General features: G+C 44.7%; 1 protein-coding gene across 1 annotated transcript in view; it reads right to left on the reverse strand.

Moving 5' to 3' along the window:
* Positions 1 to 20,324, reverse strand: part of LOC309837334 (ATP-binding cassette sub-family C member 12-like) — a gene marked incomplete at both ends in the record, with an annotated part of 145,672 nt that extends 125,348 nt beyond the window's left edge. The window contains 7 exon segments of the mRNA XM_082677806.1: positions 1,299 to 1,406; positions 9,730 to 9,963; positions 11,992 to 12,109; positions 16,254 to 16,418; positions 18,783 to 18,901; positions 20,225 to 20,233; positions 20,235 to 20,324. Of these exon segments, the coding sequence (XP_082533932.1) occupies positions 1,299 to 1,406; positions 9,730 to 9,963; positions 11,992 to 12,109; positions 16,254 to 16,418; positions 18,783 to 18,901; positions 20,225 to 20,233; positions 20,235 to 20,324 (843 nt within the window).
* Positions 20,325 to 20,610: the final 286 nt, after the last annotated feature.

The following is a 20,610-nucleotide window of genomic DNA, read 5'->3' on the forward strand; positions in this document are numbered from 1 at the left end:
AGGCTGTTGGCAAGTATAGGACTCTCCAGTGTTACTCAGACAAGCCAAGTTCATGCCAGCCTCAGGGCTTTTGCACATGCTGTTCCCTCTGCCTTGTCATCATCACTCAGCTCAAAAGTCGCCTTGGCAGACAGGCCTTCCCTGACCAGCCTATCCACTGTGGCCCCAGCCCTCCCCCCACACTCTGCTTTATCGGCATCACAGCCCTTCATGTGAGCTGATGTTATCTTCTTTGACTGTTAATTCACTCGTGCATTGCCTGTTTCTGATACCAGATTGTAACCCTCTGAGAGCAGGAACCCTACTGATTAGTCTCACTGTGGTGTTCTCAGTGCCTGGCAGGTGGTAGGTGTACACTAAATTTTTTTTTTTTTTTTTTTTTTGGCCACTTTGTGCAGCTTGTGGGATCTCAGTTCCCCGACCAGGGACTGAACCCAGGCCACTGCAGTGAAAGCCTGGAATCCTAACCACTAGACCACCAGGGAACTCTCCCCTAATTTTTTTTTTTAAATAAATGAATGAGTGATGAATGATATAGATTAGGGACTGCACACATTTAAGTGAGATGACTACAAAATGCTTTTAGAAATCAGTTTAGATTAGAGTTTTTTAACTCCGATGCCTGTAGGAGCAAGACCAGAAGTGTAAAGAAGTGAAGGAAGCAATTGCTAAGAGGATGAATGAACTAAAAAAAAAATTAAAAAATAAAAAATTTTAAAAACTTTAAAAAAAATGTTTAAAAAATCATTAAAAAAAAGAGGATGAATGGTAAGACAGATCCAGGCCTGGTGGTGAGATAGAGGGTGGTGGAGGCTGTAGCAACCCCACCTGAGTGCCCTGACTAAACGCGGGGGAGCTATCTCCAGCTGCCGTGGCCACAGGAGAACACGGGTCCACTGTTGCCGGATTGCCTGATTATTCAAGAGAATCCAGAAATCTGAGTTTTTAACAGACAATTTCCAACTTTTTAAATGCCAGCAACAGATAAAATTTTTTAAAAGCAAAACCATCAGCATAACTCTACACACATCTAGACAGGGTCTGCAGGTCACGGGTCTGAGATGTCGTTTGGATCCACTGTCCTAAGATGTCCTTGGGGCCTGGGAGCCAGCCTGACTCCTCTGTCTTCCCAAGCCCACCCAGCCTGGGCACAGTAGGTCACTGAGTTAGAGGGTCCCTCTCCAGCCAGGCTGAATTCTGCCTTGGCCTGGGGTCACATTCAGGAGGTCTATCGTAGGGATGAAGGCAAATGAGCATGCGGAGCGAAGGGCTGTGTGGCCAGGCCTCTGACAGCTCACCTTGAACCTCTCCGAGGCCGACCTGGACATTGCGAGGCCTTTGACTGTGAAGGGTAGTAAGACCACTGACAGCCGCAGCGGATTCAGGGTGGCCACGGTGGTGAAGGCCTGGAAGAGGTGGAGAGGAAGCAGTGAGTGTCGCAGCCCCGTCCTGCTCCCCCCACCCCCTGAGACCCCATCCCTGAGCCTCAAGCCACAGAGCCAGACCCTGCAGCTGCCAACAAGCAGGTCCTTCATGCGGCGGATGCCAAGCTGGTATTTCGGAGAGACTGGGAAAAGTGGGGGAAAGAGCAGTCATCTTAAAGTCGCTGAGTGAAGGTCTGGTCGCTCTTGTAGCTTAGCTACTGGGTAATTCTGTAACTCGGACAGGTCACCCTCACCACAAGCTCAGTGTCCCCATTGGCATAGTGCCCCAAATCCTAAAGGTGGTACAGGAATAGTTGGGAAGCACTGAAAAGTTACATGTGAGAGAGCTTTGTCTACTGGAGACATAGCTTTGTACTCTTATTGTTGTTAAAATCATATCTATTCTTATTTGCCTTAGATGCTCTTTTCTAATATTTAAAATCTCCCCACGCAAAAAACAGAAATGTAGATCAATGGAACGTGTAGAAAGTCCAAAGATAAACCCACACACCTACGGTCAGTTAATCTATAAAAAAGGAGGCAAGAATATACAATGGAGAAAAGACAGTCTTCAATAAGTGGTGCTGGGAAAACTGGACAGCTATACGTAATTAGAACACTCTAACACCATACACAAAAATAAACTCAAAATGGATTAAAGACCTAAATGTAAGGCCAGACACTATCGAACTCTTAGAGGAAAACTTAGGCAGAATACTCTTTGACATAAATCCCAGCATTATCTTTTTTGATCCACCTCCTACAGTAATGAAAATAAAAACAAAAATAAACAAATGGGACCTAATGAAACTTCAAAGCTTTTGCATAGCAATGGAAACCATAAACAAGACGAAAAGACAACCCACAGAATGGGAGAAAATATTTGCAAACGAATCAACTGACAAGGGATTAATCTCCAAAATATACAAACAGCTCATGCAGCTCAATATCAAAAAACCAAATAACCCAAACAAAAAATGGGCAGAAGATCTAAATAGACATTTCTCCAAAGAAGACATACAGATGGACAAAAAGCACATGAAAAGATGCTCAGCATCACTAACTATTAGAGAAATGCAAATCAAAACTACAGTGAGGTATCACCAGTCAGAATGGCCGTCATCAAAAAATCTACAAACAATAAATGCTGGAGAGGATGTGGAGAAAAGGTAACCCTCCTACACTGTTGGTAGGAATGTAAATTGGTACAACCATGATGGAGAACAGTATGGAGGCTCCTTAGAAAACTAAATATAGAATGATGATATGATCCAGCAATCCCACTCCTGGGCATATATCCAGAGAAAATCATAATTTGAAAAGATACATGCACCCCAGTGTTCATGGAAGCAACCTAAATGTCCATCGACAGATGAATGGATAAAGAGATATGGCACATATATACAATGGAATATTACTCAGCCATAAAAAAGAATGAAGTAATGCCATTTGCAGGAACATGGATATTATCATACTAAGTGAAGTAAGTCAGACAGAGAAAGACAAATATATGATATCACTTATATGTGGAATCTAATAAAAAAATGATACAAATGAACTTATATACAAAGCAGAAAGAGACTCAGCAATCTTGAAATCAAACTTATGGTCCCCAAAGGGGAAACAAGGGGGGAAATGATAAATTAGGAGATTGGGATTAACATATACACCCTGCTATGTATAAAACAGATAACTAACAAGGACCAACTGTATAGCACAGGGAACTCTACTCAATATTCTGTAATAACCTATATGGGAAAAGAACCTGAAAAAAAATGGATATCTGTATCTATATCTGAGTCACTTTGCTGTACACCAGAAACTAACACAACATTGTAAATCAACTACATTCCAGTAAAAATTTTAAAAGAAAAAGAAAAAATAATCTTCCTAAGCATCAAGGCTAATCCACGCCTCACCCTCTCAGGAGACCTCCTCTGACTACGGCAAACCACCTTCGGCTCTCAGGATCCCAGAATGTGACCTCCTGGAGGTACCCTGGGGACATTCCAATTCATGCCGTTCATGGCCCATCTCCACCCACTTCTGGGTCCAGCTTAATCTCAGTTCCAATGGAGCAGGAACGCTTTGGTCTAGCCTGGCATGGTGTGAGTGCAGCGTGACCCTAAAGTTCCACTGAGCGTTCCCCTTACACAGCCTGCCGTCCACCCACCAACTCGCCGGGGTGTTTCCCTGGTGTGTGCCGGGGCCTAGCAGAGGTGACTGCCGTCTGGAGTGCAGAGGAGCCCTTGGTTGCAGACTCTCAAATGCTCCCACCCCTTACTTCAGTTGTGGTCTCCTGGCCTCCCTGGCTGGCTTCCAACCTCTCTAAGAGCAGCACTCTGTCCTATTCTCAAAGAATTGGATTCCTAACCTTGAAAGGCAGCTGCTGCTTCCCAAGGCCAGGGTCAGACCACAAAAGAAAAGACAGAAGAAGCTAGACTTTTGTATTTAAAATGCATTTTCATTTCCCTATTTTGGGATCAGAGGAACTCCCCACTTTAGGATTTTCAATCTCAGCGTCGTCCGGGTGTTAACCACAAATTTCACCTCCCCTGCACCCCCAGATGACTGTTTCCCCTGCCCCACAGCTGCTATGCAAGGGATATCAGTTCCTCAGATGGACTGAGAAGGAAGAAAGCTCGAGACCCTAAAAGTCTGGAAGATCAAGATCAATTTGTATTATTCATTCGCAAAATCTTCAGACCTTTCAGCGGCCTAGACTAGAAAAGGACACATGAGAAACCTCCCTGTCAATATGGGGGAGGAAACAAAGTACCCCAAACACTCACTACTGAAGCTGTGAGTTTCAGCCATAAGCCTGTGCGGACGAGGAACGTCACTACTGAGGCCATGGAGGAGGCTGTGAACAAGGTGAGAATGGTCAGGCTCAGGATAAACCCACACTTCTCCAAGAGCTCCATTTCCTTTCTTCTGAGATCTGGAATTCATCACAAGAACATTCTCCCAAGAGCATAGAGCAAGCCCCGGAACATGAAAGAAATCCCCAGAAGGTGAGAGGCTTGGCCTGCCATGACATTCCCAGCAGAAAGCCAGAGTTTCTGTACCTTTAATGATTTTTTAAAATTGTTTCTCTCAGGTGTACATTTATTTTTTAAGATTTTTTTTTTAAGACTGTTTTTTGTTGTTGTTGTTGTTGTTTTTTGTGGTACGCGGGCCTCTCACTGTTGTGGCCTCTCCCGTTGCGGAGCACAGGCTCCTGACGCACAGGCTCAGCGGCCATGGCTCACGGGCCTAGCCGCTCCGCGGCATGTGGGATCCTCCCGGACTGGGGCACGAACCCGTGTCCCCTGCATCGGCAGGCGGACTCTCAATCACTGCACCACCAGGGAAGCCCAACACTAACAGTTTTTAAAGGCTCAGCCTGGGGTACATCCTGGGAACTGGGAGGACATCAGGTTAAGGTTAAAAGGACATCACTTCTTAGGGATTCAGGTTGGTAATTCCAAAAGACATTAATGAGTCGATTCCTCAAAACTTTTGTGACTTGGAATGTCAGCTTTTATACACCGAACTAGGCAGTATATGTTGGGGAGGTAGCGAGTGGGCCAAAGAGTCTATAGCAAAAAAGAGAAAGGAGGAGGAGAAAAAGCCTCAGCTCCTGCCAAGAAATGCAGTTAGTAGTATTAGAAGTAGTAGAATGAATGGAATAGACTAGACTAGAATAGAAGACTATAAGCTGCTCTCTGGAATGTGGCTGTTAGTAGTAGTAGCAGTAGTATAGAAAAATATAACTTTTATTGGGCACAGTCTATGTGTGCAGATATTTATTGACATTGTCACACCAACCATATAAAGCAGGTATAATCATTCCAGCTTTACAGGTGGAGAAGCTGAGGCTCAGAGTGGCAAAGTAACTTGTCCAGGGTCACACAGCTAGTAACAGGAGAGCTGTGAACCTGGTGTGTCTGTCTCCACTCTCCCACCCTGCCTCAAGCCTTCCTGCCTGGAGAAGGCATGGCGAGCCCACCTGCCACATGCACATGTAGCCTCTTCTGGGTGCCTGGAGAGGTGACACCTGTGTCCATGGGCTTATTGTCTTATAGGCCATCAGCTTCTTCACCAGCGACATACACTGCCTGTTTGAAGGAGTGTACTATGGGCCCCTGGCCTTGCTCACCTGCTTACAGCTGATAGCCTGCAGCATCACCTCCTGCCTCACTCTTGGACCCACAGCGCTCATTGTCGTGCTTTGCTCTGTCCTGAGTTTACCACTGGAGGTAATGTCTTCCTTTGCCACCCATTTGATGTTGGACATTCCCTGGAACTCCTAGGGCTCTGGAATCCAGGGTACTTCTCAGTGGGAATGTTGACTCTTGTTGACTGCTCATTCCACTGCAGGTGAAATTCAGCTTCAATTCCTACCTCAAATGGTTCTCTGGCCACAGTGCTGGCCTCATAAATGGAGGTAAATCACTACGAGGTGAGGTCTACCTCGTAGGTTTCTGTGATGGTTATCTGCTTCACAGACTTTCCTCAGTAGCCATCCTCTGTGTAAGATTTTGGTTCCTTCTTTTCTACCCAGAATGTGCTGATATAATAAAACAGATAACATTTAACATTGCCACAGTATAATGGGGGAAAGGAAGCAAATTTGCTGCCCACGATTCAGCTGAAATAAAGTTGGGCAAAACAGGAAGTGACTCTTGGATTTGTGTGCTCTGAATTATTGAAATGGAGTGTTTTCCTCCCTCAGCTCAGGTATTCTGATCAAAAGGTGATTGTAGTCCTCCTGTACAGCACAGAGAACTATATATTCAATATCCTATGACAAACCATAATGGAAAAGAATATGAAAAAGAATATACATATATATCTATAACTGAGTCACTTTGCTGTGCAGAGAAATTAACACAGCATTGTAAGTCAACTGTACTTCAATAAAATTTTTTTGAAAAAAGGTGATTGTAATTGGTAGAGAGTTTAGGGCTCCCAGAGGCAGAGGAGTCGTATTTCTGTTTAGTTAGTCATGGCTTAGCTTGGGACCCAGAAGAGAACGCCTCCCACCCCCCATCCCAGGATGTGTGAGGCAGGTGCCCAAGGCATGATGGCGTGGAGAGGCTTCCATTGGAACCCTTCAGTAGAGACTCGGAACTGAGAGTCACAATGGGTTCAAACAGTGCAGGATTAGACCCAGGTATTCAGTCCACAACTGGAGTTTACCTTTGGAAGTACTCTTAGTTGCCACACTAATGCCAGGCCACACTTTCCTGCCCTTATAAAAGATGCTCTTGCTGCATCCCGACTGCAGATATTCCTGGCCAGAAAGGTTGTGAAGATACAGAATCGTGCATCTGAGGTCAGCGACCAGCACACCCGCGTGACCAGTGAAGTTCTCACATGCATTAAGTTAATTAAAATGTACACCTGGGGCTTCCCCAGTGGCGCAGTGGTTGAGAGTCCACCTGCTGATGCAGGGGACACGGGTTTGTGCCCAGGTCCAGGAAGATCCCACATGCCGCGGAGCGGCTGGGCCCGTGAGCCATGGCCGCTGAGCCTGCACGTCCGGAGCCTGTGCTCCGCAACGGGAGAGGCCACCACAGTGAGAGGCCCGCGTACCGCAAAATAAAAAAAAAACTGTTAGTGTTGAGGGACATAACTTGGTAGAGACACTCTGGAGGGCAATTTAACAGTATCTTTTAAAATTAATGATTGCACAAACCCCATGACCTGCCAGTTTCATTTCTCTGTTGAGAAACATTCTCCTGTGCTGGAGGAAGCACATATACAAGGATGTTCATTGCAGCACTGCTTATCGCAGCAAACCCAGAAACACCCTAAATGTCCATTGTTGAGGAAAGGTTAAAGCGTCCAAGAAGTATTGGATAATATTGATGTAAAAATCTCACCCCAAAATCTATATTCTACATTTTCTATTGGTAAAACCAAGTTGCAGAACACTATGTAAAATGCAGTATCATTTATGGAAAAACACGCACACAAATACAATATGTTTTCTATGGGTAACTTGCATGTGTACCTAAATGTACTTTAAAAAGTTTGGAAGGTGATGGTAGTCACCTCCAGGCATAAGGGGGATGAGGAGGTGTAGGGGGTCATCGATACTATTTTATTTTTTTTCCAAGAAGAATGTATTCAGGTGTTTTCAAAATTAATTTTAATATAAAATTTATGGGAGGGCTTCCCTGGTGGCTTAGTGGTTGAGAGTCCACCTGCCGATGCAGGGGATGCGGGTTCGTGCCCTGGTCTGGGAAGATCCCACATGCCGCGGAGCGGTTGGGCCTGTGAGCCATGGCCGCTGAGACTGCGCGTCCGGAGCCTGTGCTCCGCAATGGGAGAGGCAACAGCAGTGAGAGGCGCGCGTACCGCAAAAAAAAAAAAAAAAAAATTTATGGGGGCAGCTCTCTAGAAATCCTCATATGAGCAACTACTTCCATCTCCAGTTCCAAATGGGTCATGTTGTTTTCTGCTTCTGTGAAGATGTTTGGGGAAATTGGGCCTCACATACAGAAGGGACCTAGAACAGAGGCAAACAGAAAAGGAGCCAGGGTTGGCCTCGGTGCAGAAAGTCTCCTCAGCGAGACAAGTGAGGGCACTGGTTCAGAGCCTGGAATTTGCAGCCAGGCTCTGCTGCTTACCAATCATGTGACTTGTACAAGTTTCATACCCTTTCCTGGCCTCAGTTTCCACCTCTGTGACAATGCGAACAATAAAGGAAACTACCGCATAAGAGGGTCGTCAGAGGACCAACTGAGCTAAGTAAAGCCCCTGGGACAGTAGCTCAGAGGAAGTTAGCAGTTTCTGTGATGACTCTGCTGAGATGAACAGGGAGAAGGGCTGCTGTGAGTCCTTTAACTCCAGTCAAGTGCAGGAGGACAGGGCAGCCTCCTGCTTAAGCCCTAACAGAAATTAATGATACCATTTAACACATGAATCACCGGCCCCCTTCCACATACTTTACATGTAAATAGTAACTCATTTTATCCTATGAGACAACAATTCTATAAGACTGGCCCTATTATTATCCCACAGCTCCAGAGAGGCTGAACAAGTTGCCTAAGATCACAGAACTAATAAAATGGTGAAGAATAACAATAATGATGATAACAATAAATATCTTACATTTGTAAGCATTTGAATTAGAAAAATCATCTACTTGGTGGCAATGGTTAATACAGCAGACATTATTTTGGACATTGTCCTGTGTAATTTGGATTCTGGGCTTTTCCAGGGATAGAGTAGTGAATCTGAAATGGTTCGTGTCTTTGAAGGGGGCTCATTTGAGTGGAACAGCCAGATTTGTGCTTGGTGGGGAGTGGGGGCAGAGGGTGGGATCTCGAGACACTATCAGGAAGGAGAGGACGTCTCAGCTGGGCCTTGAAGGATGAACAGAATTTTAAAAGGGCAGGGGCAGTGATGTGAGCAAAGCTGCCAGGGGATGGACATGTCTGGTCTATCTAGGGACTGTAGGTTTAGCCCCACCAGGCTGGGAGGGTGGACGCCAACCTAGGACTAGAGGAGGGGACACAGAAGGAGATGAGGCTGCAAAGTTGCTGATGCCAGATCACAAAGGAGTTTGGCTTGAGGGTAAAGAGCCAAAGCAGTCCTGAGTTTTCCAAAAATTAAAATGTGTGTTTCAATATAAAAGTAATCCATGCTCCTCAAGGAAATTGGTAAGCAGAAGAAAAATAGGGAAAGTAAAATTAAATATAGAAAATTCCAATATCCCCCCCATGAGTCTGGGCCACAGTTGGTCATATCTTTCTTCAATCTCTGCCATTGTTTGTCTGTGTTATGCTGTAAGGGAGCCCCAGACAATAACAATAACCAGGCCTGTAAGTATTCCTCCTCTGCAGATAAGAAAATTAATACTGAGAGGGTTTATCTCTGCTCGCTTTTCCCTAGATTTCCCTGAGCTACCAAGTCCTCCCATACCTTCTTCCCCAGGTTGTCTTGAGGGGATATGCTTTATGTTGTGCCTCTACTCAGGATTTGTGCCTTTTGGTTCACTGCTGTATCCCCAGGGCCTAGAACAGGGCCTGGCCCAGAGTAGGCCTCAGGAACTATTTGTTGAATGGACGGATAAATCCTCTCTAAGGTTCTGAATACAACTGGCATCCCCCTGGGTTGTTGTTGAACTGCTCTTACGACCCCAGAGGCAATTGTTGATGGTTATCAACATTCACCCTGGGAATGATTTCCTTTCTCTTTCTTCCTTCTCTCCTAACTCCCTCTTCTCCCTCCCTTGGCCTCCAGGAAAGTGATGTCTCCAGGAGAAGGAGGAAACTACCAACTCACCTCCACGTGCAGCCTCATCACTTACCTCTCCCATGGTGATGTGTGTTAAAGACTTCAATTGTATCAGCTTCTCAAAGGCAAAGGGGAAGACAGCTGTACGAAACCTGTTGCCAGTGTGCTGGTTGATGACCCAGCATGAGCACATGCTCAGAGACTTCAGACACTCGGTGAGAAAAAGGGCAAAGCAAAGCCCTACTCCATAGGCAATGTTCCCCAACCGTTCTTCAGTATATTCCAGGATCTTTGGTATAACCAGCATCTAAAAGGAAAAAGGAGTTTGGATCATTCAGACTTCCCAAGCCTGCTTTCAGGCAACACCAACCCAATATGCACCATGTGTGAGGTCCTCAAGTCAAGGGAGGGGGCTTATTGAACTATCACAACTAACTCAGTCCTAATCCTGCACTCCAGAAGGTTGCAGTCCAGTCAGAGGAGGCTTAGGAGTTCAAATGACCCAGATCAGAATCCCAGCTCCACCACCTCATAGCTGGTCCTAAAACCAAGCAGGATCCTGTGGGACTCCTGGACACAGAAGCCTTTCTGTGTCCCCCGTTTCTTGTTTGTAGGAAATAGGCTTCCCTGAGTTCCAAAGGGCGAGTTCAAACAGTTGCTAATCAGGGAAGGGAGGGGATGTGGAGACTAGGGAGGAACAGCCAAGAAACAATAGTGCAGCCTTGGGGCAGCGTCCTGGTTCCGCCTCAAGGGATACACACAACAATATCTTTGAGCTCTTCTGCAGAACTAAAACCCCCAATAAATGGAAGATGTTAACTACTTGATGAAGCATTCTTCATTCCAGAGAGATGGTCACAGTTTGACAACCTTGAGAACCACAGGAGCTCATCAGGATACCAGCTGAGGCCAGATTAAAGGAATGCAGGCCCTGCACGTACCCTGATCCTTGTCAGCAACCTCGCCCTTGAACCATTGCTATAAAACTCCTCACCAAATCCCCCCCAAAAGGGACACACAGTTTTGAGGGCATTAGCCCACTGTGTCCCCCTTTGCCTGGCAAAGCAATAAAGCTCTTCTTTTCTACTTCTCCCAAAATTCTGTCTCCGAGATTCAATTCGGCACTGGTGCACAGAGGCAGTTTCAGCATCAGTCCCGACAGGAAACAGAGGACAAAAACGAATGGGGTAATTCAGGAGTTAATAACAAGACTATTTACAAAGGTGTGGGCAGAACTGAGGAAATTCAACAGGGATGGAGAAGCACCCTGGAGCTAGCAACAGCAGGGAACTAAGGGGAGGAGACAGGGTGAGGTTACTGAAACCCAGAAGGAGAAGGTCATACAGAAAGGCCCCCTCATTTTCGGATCTGGTCACCAACGTCCAGTGACAGGAAGGGAGGCAGTCAGAGCAATAAATATCTTGCCCTCACTTTCTCCTTCCCTCCAGCCTCCCGTTAGAATCTCCCACTGGTCCAATCCAACCAGAAGCCAGAAGCAGGGGGACTCCATTGATGTGATCCATAAAGGTGCAGAGGGTGGTGCAGAGAAAGGTGGAGAGTGGATCTGGAGGGACAAATGGAGAATATGCAGCACACTAACTGTCACCCAAGTCACTTATCTCTGTGTCAGCTGTTGCTTCCTCCTAACTTACCTCCATCCTTCCCTGAGCTAATAACAGTGCCTCAGTTTTCTTCTGGGGAGACTCTTGCTTGCCCCAATGCACGCAGTCTAGGCTGGATTGTCAATCAAAATGCTCCACTGCTGGCCAACAGGTGAGCACGTGACCCCAGCTGGGACAGCCAGACTCACTGTCTGCAGTGAGAATCTTGGGCTGAGGAGCTGATAGGAAATAGTGAGCCCATTCATCCCAACCATGGTACATGGAGGAGACCTACATGCCCAGAGCTGCGCAGCCATTTCTCAAAGCAGCTCGTGTATACTGAGCTGGGCTGAGTTCTAAGTGTTTTATATGCTTAACTCATTTAATGTCATCCTATGAGGCAGGTAATTTTGGGCTCTCCATTTCACATGTGAGGGTTTCTATGAGGACTACGGCTGAGAGTGTCATGGGGTTCACGAAGAAACCAAGGCACAGAGGAGGTAAACAAATTGCCCAAAGTCACCCAGAAATTAAGTGGCAGAACTAAGGTTAGAACCCAAGCAGTGGCTGCAGAATTCACACTTCTAACTACTACTAGCTCCACTGTCCCCAGAAAGTCTTCATTTTCTGAGCAGCAGCTGAGAGACAAAGGCATCCCCAATTCTTGGCATGGATTTCAACATGCTAATCTCCAAGGCCTGGAGTCCCAAAACCTCCCCAAGCCTGCCACTTACTGGCCCCAGAACACTCGCGGCAGAGAAGCAGCAGTCCTGGAATCGCAGCATCACTCGAAGCATTGAAGCTTTGTCAATTCCATGCCTTGAGACTTCTTCTTCCCAAAGGAGACGAAGCCTTGAAAAGAGGAAAATTGAGGCAAATGAAATCTCTTTGTATGTGTCACCCAATTGTCCTAGTTCTTGCTAGTCTAGGGTCTTGGGCACAGAAATAATCAAACATAACACAAATAGAGAGAACAATATAGGGTATCTCCCCAGATATGCATTCCCCAGCTTTAAGAATTATCAACATTTGACATTTTTATTTCATCTCTCCTCCCCTCCACTTTTTTCTTTTTCTGCTAGAATATTTCAAGCAAATCCAAGAGATATCATTTCATCTATAAATGCTTCAGTGTGTATCTCTTCCAGATAAAGCTTTAAAAAACCTCATAGTAACCATAATAACAATAGTTATGAATTAATAACTATTCATTATTAGTAACTATTAATTAATAGTTGTATATTAATAACATAGTAAGAATAATTCCTTAATGGCATTTAATCCAACTTTCTCTAATTATTTCAAAAATATGTTCTTACAGTTGGTTTGCCTAAATCAAGATCCAAATAGGGTCCACTCATCGCAGTTAAAAGACAAATCTGATAGGCCTCTTGCATCTCACTTTAATCTGTAACAGTTACCCTTCCTCTGCATTTTCTGCCATTTACTTGTCAAAGAAACTGAGTTATTTATCTTGTAGAGTTTTCCACATTCTGGATTTGACTGATTGCATCCCTGTGGGTCTGTCTAACATAAATTTCTATTCCCTGTATTTCCTATTAAACTGCTAGTTAGATCTAGAGGCTTAATAAAATTCAGAATTCAAGTCAGCTGGCAAAAATACTTAATAGGTGATGTAGTGTATGTCCTTTTGCATCACATCAGAAGACGTACAACGTCTGCTGTCCCACTTTTAGTTATGTTAAGCTTGATCAGTGAGTTAAGGTGTGTCAGCCTGATTCATTCATTGCCCAGTTCCCCATCACTGATGATCGTTGCCTACATCCACTTCCACTTCCAACAGGACTGGCAAAATGGTGATTTGTCTAATTCTGTCATTCCTTTTCTATTTAGTAGCTCGAATTTTTTCTGTAAAAAGTAACTTTCCCTCATCAACTATTTTGTTACCCTGAAATACAGTAGGTTGAGGAAACCGCCTAAGGCTTTGAATAATGTCACTCTTCCATTTTATACGCAAATTAAGATTAATAAAACCCAGAACTCTGACCTCCAAAAAGTGCCCTCATTTATTTCAAAGTCCCCAAAAGGGTGCCCCAGTGTTGGATCATCCAACCAAAACTGTATCCTTATTTTGACATCCCAAGCTAATGATGCCTGGGAGGTTTGTGCTACACCAGCCAAACAGAAACACCAAAAACATTTCGTTTGGGTTTCAAAACATTTCATTTTTTTCCAGAAAAGCATCAAAGAACTTATCGTGAAAAAAATTAAAATTATGTTGACTTTCTTACACTTCTTTTCTATTTTGAATTATATTTGAGGCAGAAACAGGGGACTGGACAATAGTCATTGTGATATTCAAGGCTTCCAGCATCTTAATCTGGCCCTTGGATGCCTCCCATGCATCTGCAATGCAATCTGTCAGCTGCAGGCACCGTGCTGGCATCGGCCCTTGGACTTCCTGGCTCCTGCGCCCCTATGTCCGGTTCCACTGTCTGGAAAGCGGTCACCACTGCCCATGATGAGAACATCAAGGACTACGCCAGGGGACTCCAGATGCTCCCGGAAGGTGCTACTCCTTAGACTGTGAGAGCACGGTGGACAGAACAGCCTCCCTTGTTTGGCCACCCTTTGCTGCCAGGGCCTGGCAGCAGCACTGTTTTTGCATGTTCTCAAACAGCTCTGTCAGCATCTGGGTCTCATTCTCTGCCCAGAATCTCACCAAGTCTCTCATGGCAAGCAGTTCTAGCCCTTTCTACTCTTTACCCTCCAGCCATGCCTACTCATGCCTAGCCTAAAACCAGAAGGGAACCAATACCATGAAAATCTTTCTGTCCTACTTTCTTTCACCTGCAATCAAAACTCCAGGCCTCTTCTTTCTTCCTGAGTAATGAAAACTATACCATCCCATGTCCACCTATGTGGACCAGATAACTTGAACAGCCTGGGCCCTAGCTCAACAAAGCAAAAATGTCCCCCCGGACACCTGTCTGTGTTGGAGACTTCTATTGCTTGTAGATGATATTACTCAGGACAGACCGTGGAGCCACATCTCCTCATTCCAGCCCTAACCCCACACATAACACAATCCACAGAGACAACAAGCTCTAGAGTTGTTTCTATTGATACTTTGACTAAACAAATCCAAGTTTTCCGTAGCCTGCCCACAGCTCTCCTAGCAACTCTATCAATTTCTGGCCATGATTATTAGACTTAGATTCAAGAGACTTGGTTTCAAATTTCACCTCCTCCATTCATTAGCTATGTGATTCAGGGAACATCATTTCATTTCTCTTCATCCTGGTTCTTCACTTGTAAGTTGGGGAAAATAATATCTGCCCTGTTTATTTCATAACCCTATTGTGATGGTCAAAGAAGACAATGGATGGGGAAATGCTCTGTAATTGTAGAACAATAAAAATGTGAAGAATTATGAGGGTCCTAAGGATGAAGGTGATGGTGGTGCTAATGGTGATGCTGCCGAGAGCGGTGGCAGTGATGATGGTGACAGTTTGTCAGCATGTCCTTATAGAATCCAAAGCCCTTTTGAAGGATTAGGGAAGACACACCCCAGAACACCACCTGTTAAATGGAGAACATATAGAAAGAAACCCCTCTAAAAGTGTGAATGCATGGATAATTACCTTTCCAAAGAAACATCCAAAAAATGGAGTGATTGCAAAAGTGTTGGCAGTCAGGCCTTGTGAGTTATAGAATTCAAAAGGCAGCATCAGTGAACAGGAAGTGAAGGGAAGTATATCAGGAGATCTTGGGCTTCCCTGGTGGTGCAGTGGTTGAGAGTCCGCCTGCCAATGCAGGGGACACGGGTTCGTGCCCCAGTCTGGGAGGATCCCACATGCCACGGAGCAGCTGGGCCTGTGAGCCATGGCCACTGAGCCTGCGCGTCGGGAGCCTGTGCTCCGCAACGGGAGAGGCCACAACAGCGAGAGGCCCGCGTACCGCAAAAAAAAAAAAAAAAACAAAACAGGAGCTCTTGTCCTCACAATGGTTAGGGAAGAACAAGCAAGCTAACATTTAACTGATTGCCTGTTATGCATCTGGCATTTTCCTACGTGCTTTACACTGAATCTATTACCTCTTGATTCTTACAACAATCCTATGAAGGACCATGAGTTTAATTTTTTATAATTTACTATTTTATATATAAAAACACAGGACCCTGAGAGGGTAAGTAACTCATCTGACATCATAGCTGGTAAAAGGTGAGATTCCGACCAGTATCTGACATTATCCAAAAGGTGCTCCCTGGAAACTTTTCTTTTTTTTTTTCCCCGAGTAAGTCTGAGAAGCAATGGGTCAAAGTTTAACCAGTTTCTGTATTCTCAGTGTCTTCACTACACTGATTTTCTTTATAAATCTCTGAGACCTGGAGACAGCATGCAACAGTTCACAAGCTCCCTGACCACTGAATGCTCTTTTCAGGGAGGCTCTGAGGGGACCACCATTTCCTGGAACACATTTGGAAAATGCCGTCTACACCTGGGGTATCTCATAAGCAGCTAGAGGTAGTAACAGGAGTACAGGACATTTCAAATCACTCATTTTCCCCCATATGATCTTCCTATCACCTTGTAAGGTGGGTGGTACAGGAAATTTAATCCCACAACTAGTTAGTGGTGGCTCGAGGATTAAGAACCTGGGCCACTCACCAAAATTTAATCATCAGTGACACAGATAAATGCTTGATCCACAAAAAAAACGCAAAAGGGACAAGAAGCAGTAATTTCTAACTTCTCAGAGCCCTGGGCCCCCAGGCAAACCTGATAAAAGATGCGAATTCTTGTTCCAAAAAAAGAGCTCTAGCCCATACATATAAAATATGTAAATTATTTCTTAACTCCAGATTAAGAACCTCCAGACTAGAGTGCGGCCTCATGCTACAAAGGAAGAACTGATATATTTTGGCTGTCTGAGGATGGACCACCCCTAAACACACACGTTTAAGCAACTCTGGTCACCATCCACCAAGACGTGTCTTTAACCAACCCCACTGGCTTAACCAACGTGACTTTACCTTTGGGCATTTGGGGCTGAGGCATCGTGTACTGTCATCATGTACTGACAGCTGGTGTTCTCATCTAAGCGTTTCCGTAAACCTTGGATCATGACTGGGCTGAACCATGACAGCGTTAGGTAAGAGAACAGGCCAGCATCATCCAGGGGCTTGGGCGCAGGAAACCTAGCAGAGAAGTCACAGGCAATGTGGTCACACTAGGATGTAGGCGCCAGAGGTAGACAATTAAGTCAAGGGCAAGATTTGGAAGGGATGAGTGGTAACTATGTAAAAACCACAGTGTGGTCATTTGGATATACAAAAAAGGATTTTTTTTCATGACTATTATTTGTGATAGTTAAAAACTAGAAACAACAAAACACCCATCGATAGAGGAATGATTTAAAAAGAAAGAAAACCAGTATGGTACATCTTGTACCGTAGCGTAGAAAACAATGCAGAAGGGCCTAAAAATAGAGATGATCTACATGTAGAACATGGAAAGAGCTCTAAGAATATTAAGCAAGAAAAAAAAGCCACTTGCAGATGAAGAAATTTATTTAGTGTGTTTTTACTTATATAAAAAAGGAAAAAATAAGGGAAGGCAGACAAAACAATATATATATATCTATTTTACATACAATATATGTCAAATTGTATGACAATTTAAATCAAATCATTAATAGTGTTTGAAGTAGGGATTAGAATTGGCAAAGAAACAGGAAAAGAGATTCTCATTGTTTTAAGTTTTCTGTTTTACTTATATAACTTCTACAAAAACAATAAAAATGAAGAAAAGTAAATAAGAACGAAAAGGTCATAATCTCTGGGAATGATTCACAAATACAGAAGTAATGATTGGATTAGGGTGTTGAGATCGTGCGCAATTTCTACTTTTTTTTTTTTTTTTTGGCTGCACCTTGTGGCATGTGGGATCTAGTTCCCTGAGCAGGGATCCAACCCAAACCCCCTGCATTGGAAGTGTGGAGTCTTAACCGCTGGACCACCAGCGAAGTGCCAATTTCTACTTCTTTTTTCAAAATTGCCTTTAATGCTAAATAATTTAATATGAAGAAAATTCAATATTTTAAAAAACATTTGGGGAGAAAGACATGAAGCCAAAAATGCGAAACTCGTGGGATGTTCTTTGTTTTTGGCTATGGCCTCTTTTCTCCATGTTCTGGCCTTTTACATCCTCCCAGCCCGTCAGTAGCCATGGTTGTACATTCTGGGCAATGCTGGCCATGCCTTTGCCAGAGATGCTGGAGAGAGAAGGACTGATGGGAAGATGAGACATTGCAGCAGATGTATGGGGCCATCTGTGATCACAAGAATAGGGCCAGAACTGATGAGCTGGCGCCGATATTCCAAAGGCCCAGCAGAAACACTCACTCCAAGATAAGCCTGCCCAGGTAAACTCAAGCACCAAGGTTCTTCGTGCTGGTGGAGATAAGATGCATTCGGTGGGTAACAACCTAGGTAGTATTGATAGAAGCTCAGATTTAAAAAATAGGAATACCAGTGCAGTTTGTTTGACAGCTAAAATGGGGGAGGGAAGAGGGATCTGTAAATATGAAACAGGCTCCTGGTGATGAAACGCTGAGGAATCAGACTAGAAGTGTCATGGTCCTGTCAATATATGATGCATAAATGAACGTGTGCGTGAATCTGTGGGGGGCCCTGAAACCATGGGTGTATAAATCAGAAAGTCATTTGGTGATGGTTACTTTAAACTATGGTTTGTTAGAGAAGGCTCCATGAATTTCTTAAACTCAAGTTTAAGGGTAACATCATAGGGCATGTTACCCTTAAACGGCCCTTTCAATGGCTGCCCATTTCTCTCAGAATGAAGACGAATGTACTTAATGTGGCCTGTGGGGTACACATGGTCCCCCAGAGCCTGCCCTCTGCCTACAGCTCCATCTCGTGCCACACCCACTATCACACAGGACTCTCTAGAGACACTGGCCTCCTTCTCAATTCCTGGACACATACATCACTGTGTTCCTTCCACCGCAAGGCTGGGCCTTTGCACGTGCTGTTCCCTCTGCCCAGGTCATCCTTCCCTCACTCTTGCCTAGTAAATTCTTGTTCATCCTCCAGGTCTCAGCTTCAGTATCACTTGGAACCCATCACATTGTCGCTGTTCCCTTGTCCCTCATGCCCCATATTTCTTCACAGCACCTTCCTCAAGCAGCTGTAATCACGTGTTTATCTTCGAGCCTATGAGCTTACTGTCATTCTTCCCAACATGAGGTTGGTGACGGGCAAGGATCCTGTCTGTCTCGCTCACTGTTATCACCCCACCGTCTGGCACAGTGCCTGGCATGTGTAGGTGCTCAAGGAATCCTTGTTGACTGAATGAATGAATGAAGGTGCTGGCTGTGCTTCCCTGATGTGCCTCAGGCTTCACAGGAGGTGTTTGGCTGTGGTGCATGACAGGACGGTGTTGGGACATGATTATGTAGCCTTTGGGAGGGGTCTAGGTGTGAGGCTCTGAGGATCACTGCCCTGGAGGGTACCAACCCTCAGTCCCCCTTCAGGACTCACTTTGGCTTCGGACGGAAGGGAATCATGGTTCTCCAGGCAGCATTGTACTTCCCCATCTCTGGTGCCTCAGGCTCCCTCACCTGCTGGCTCCAGGGGCTGTCTTCAAGAGAGAAAGTTTTCTTGGGAAAGAAAAAACAAAAGGCCATCAGTTTCAGACTTCACAAATACTGTCCTGAGGGAGTGAGGGACCAGCCACCCAAGGAGGGTGGATCTTTCCACATCCAGCCTTCTAGAGAACGGCTGCCAGAGTCAGATAGAGAAAGACAAATACTGTATGATCTCACTTATATGTAAAATAAAAAAACATCTACCCAACCAACAGCGAAACAAAAAGCCTGAATGCTGGGTGCCAGAGCTGGGGGGTGGGGCGGGGAGGATAGGCAAAATGGGTGAAGGTGGTCAAAAGTACAAACATCCAGTTATAAGTCATGGGGATGTGATGCACAGCGTGGTGACTATAGTTAATAACACTGCATTGCACATTCGAAAGCTGCTAAGAGAGTAGATCTTAAAATTCCTCACAAGAAAAAGAATATTTGAACTATGTGTGGTAATGGATACTGTGGTGACCCTTTCATAATATATACAAACAGCAAATCATTACGTTGTACCTCTGAAACTAATATGATGTTTTATGCCAATTATATCTCAATAAAAGTAAATAAAAGAAAGGTTGCCAGGCAGGGAATGAGCAATGGGCTGAGAGTCAGAACAACCAGGTCCCAGCTCTGGTTCTGCTCCACGTCAGCTGGGTGACTCTGAGGGGGTGTCACTCCACCTCCTGGGCTTTTATCTGTCGATAAACACTCTAGACAAGAAGAAAGGGTGCTATTTTTAGTCATCCACAGAATGCAAGACCAAGTCACCCTCTGAGGGTAAACTACTAAAAAGTAATCAAGAAGTAAAAAAGTTAATCTGAAGACATTACATGTTACCCTTTTGACAAAGTGGGAAACAACTAAAATGAAAAAGATATATCATTTCTAGGACTTCATATAGAATAAATAACACTCTCTTGAAAGCACAGCAAGGGATCTATGGGAAGAGATTCAGAATAGTGGTTACTTCAGGCAGGGAGAGTTGGGAAATGGGATGGGTGGAAGACCAGTAGCTGGATGTGATTGTTAGGGTAGGAGCTGGTGAGTTGGTGATGAGTTTATTGGTACTTATTATATTATTATAGGTAAATACATAGATAAATAGGTGTGTGATAGAGAGACAGACAGAGATAGAGAGGGATAGTGGCAGACAGATGTATGAGCCATGAATGTGTATCATGACCAAAGATTATGATTCATCTAATTGTGGAAGCCAGCGTTCCATTAAAAAAAAATCAAAGTTGAATAAATATAGGACAAAATTCTTTGACCTAGTTTATGACCATTGAGAATATCCTGTCAACTCAGTTTCCTGGTGTTTTGATGCAAAGGAGATCTACTTACATAGCTTAAGTCCTGAAACCATGTCATCATCTATATCCAAGCCGAGATTCACAAGGTCACCAGAAGACCTGGCGACCCAGTATATCTTCCTTCTGGTCATTTTCAGATGTCCTGCCAATTCTTTGTTTCCCAGAATCAGAGAATCTGAAAAGGCAACAGGTAGGAGCAGATTAGATAGAGCCCTAAGCAGCCAGGAGAGGGGGGCTATCACCCAGCAGCGAGTATACTGGGGGCTGTTGTCACAGCACCTGCTCTTCCTTCGTCTGGGAATGGGCTTGGGTCCCTCTCTTTAAACATCTACTTGGGTCTCAGCCCAAGATCACCTAGGGAAACCTCAAACCACCCATTCCCAACCCACATCCTTGGGCCAGGTCAATCTTCTTAAT

This window comes from Grampus griseus (genome assembly GCF_964374135.1).
Source record: "Grampus griseus genome assembly, chromosome: 19".
In the NCBI taxonomy this organism is placed as follows: Eukaryota; Metazoa; Chordata; class Mammalia; order Artiodactyla; family Delphinidae; genus Grampus; species Grampus griseus.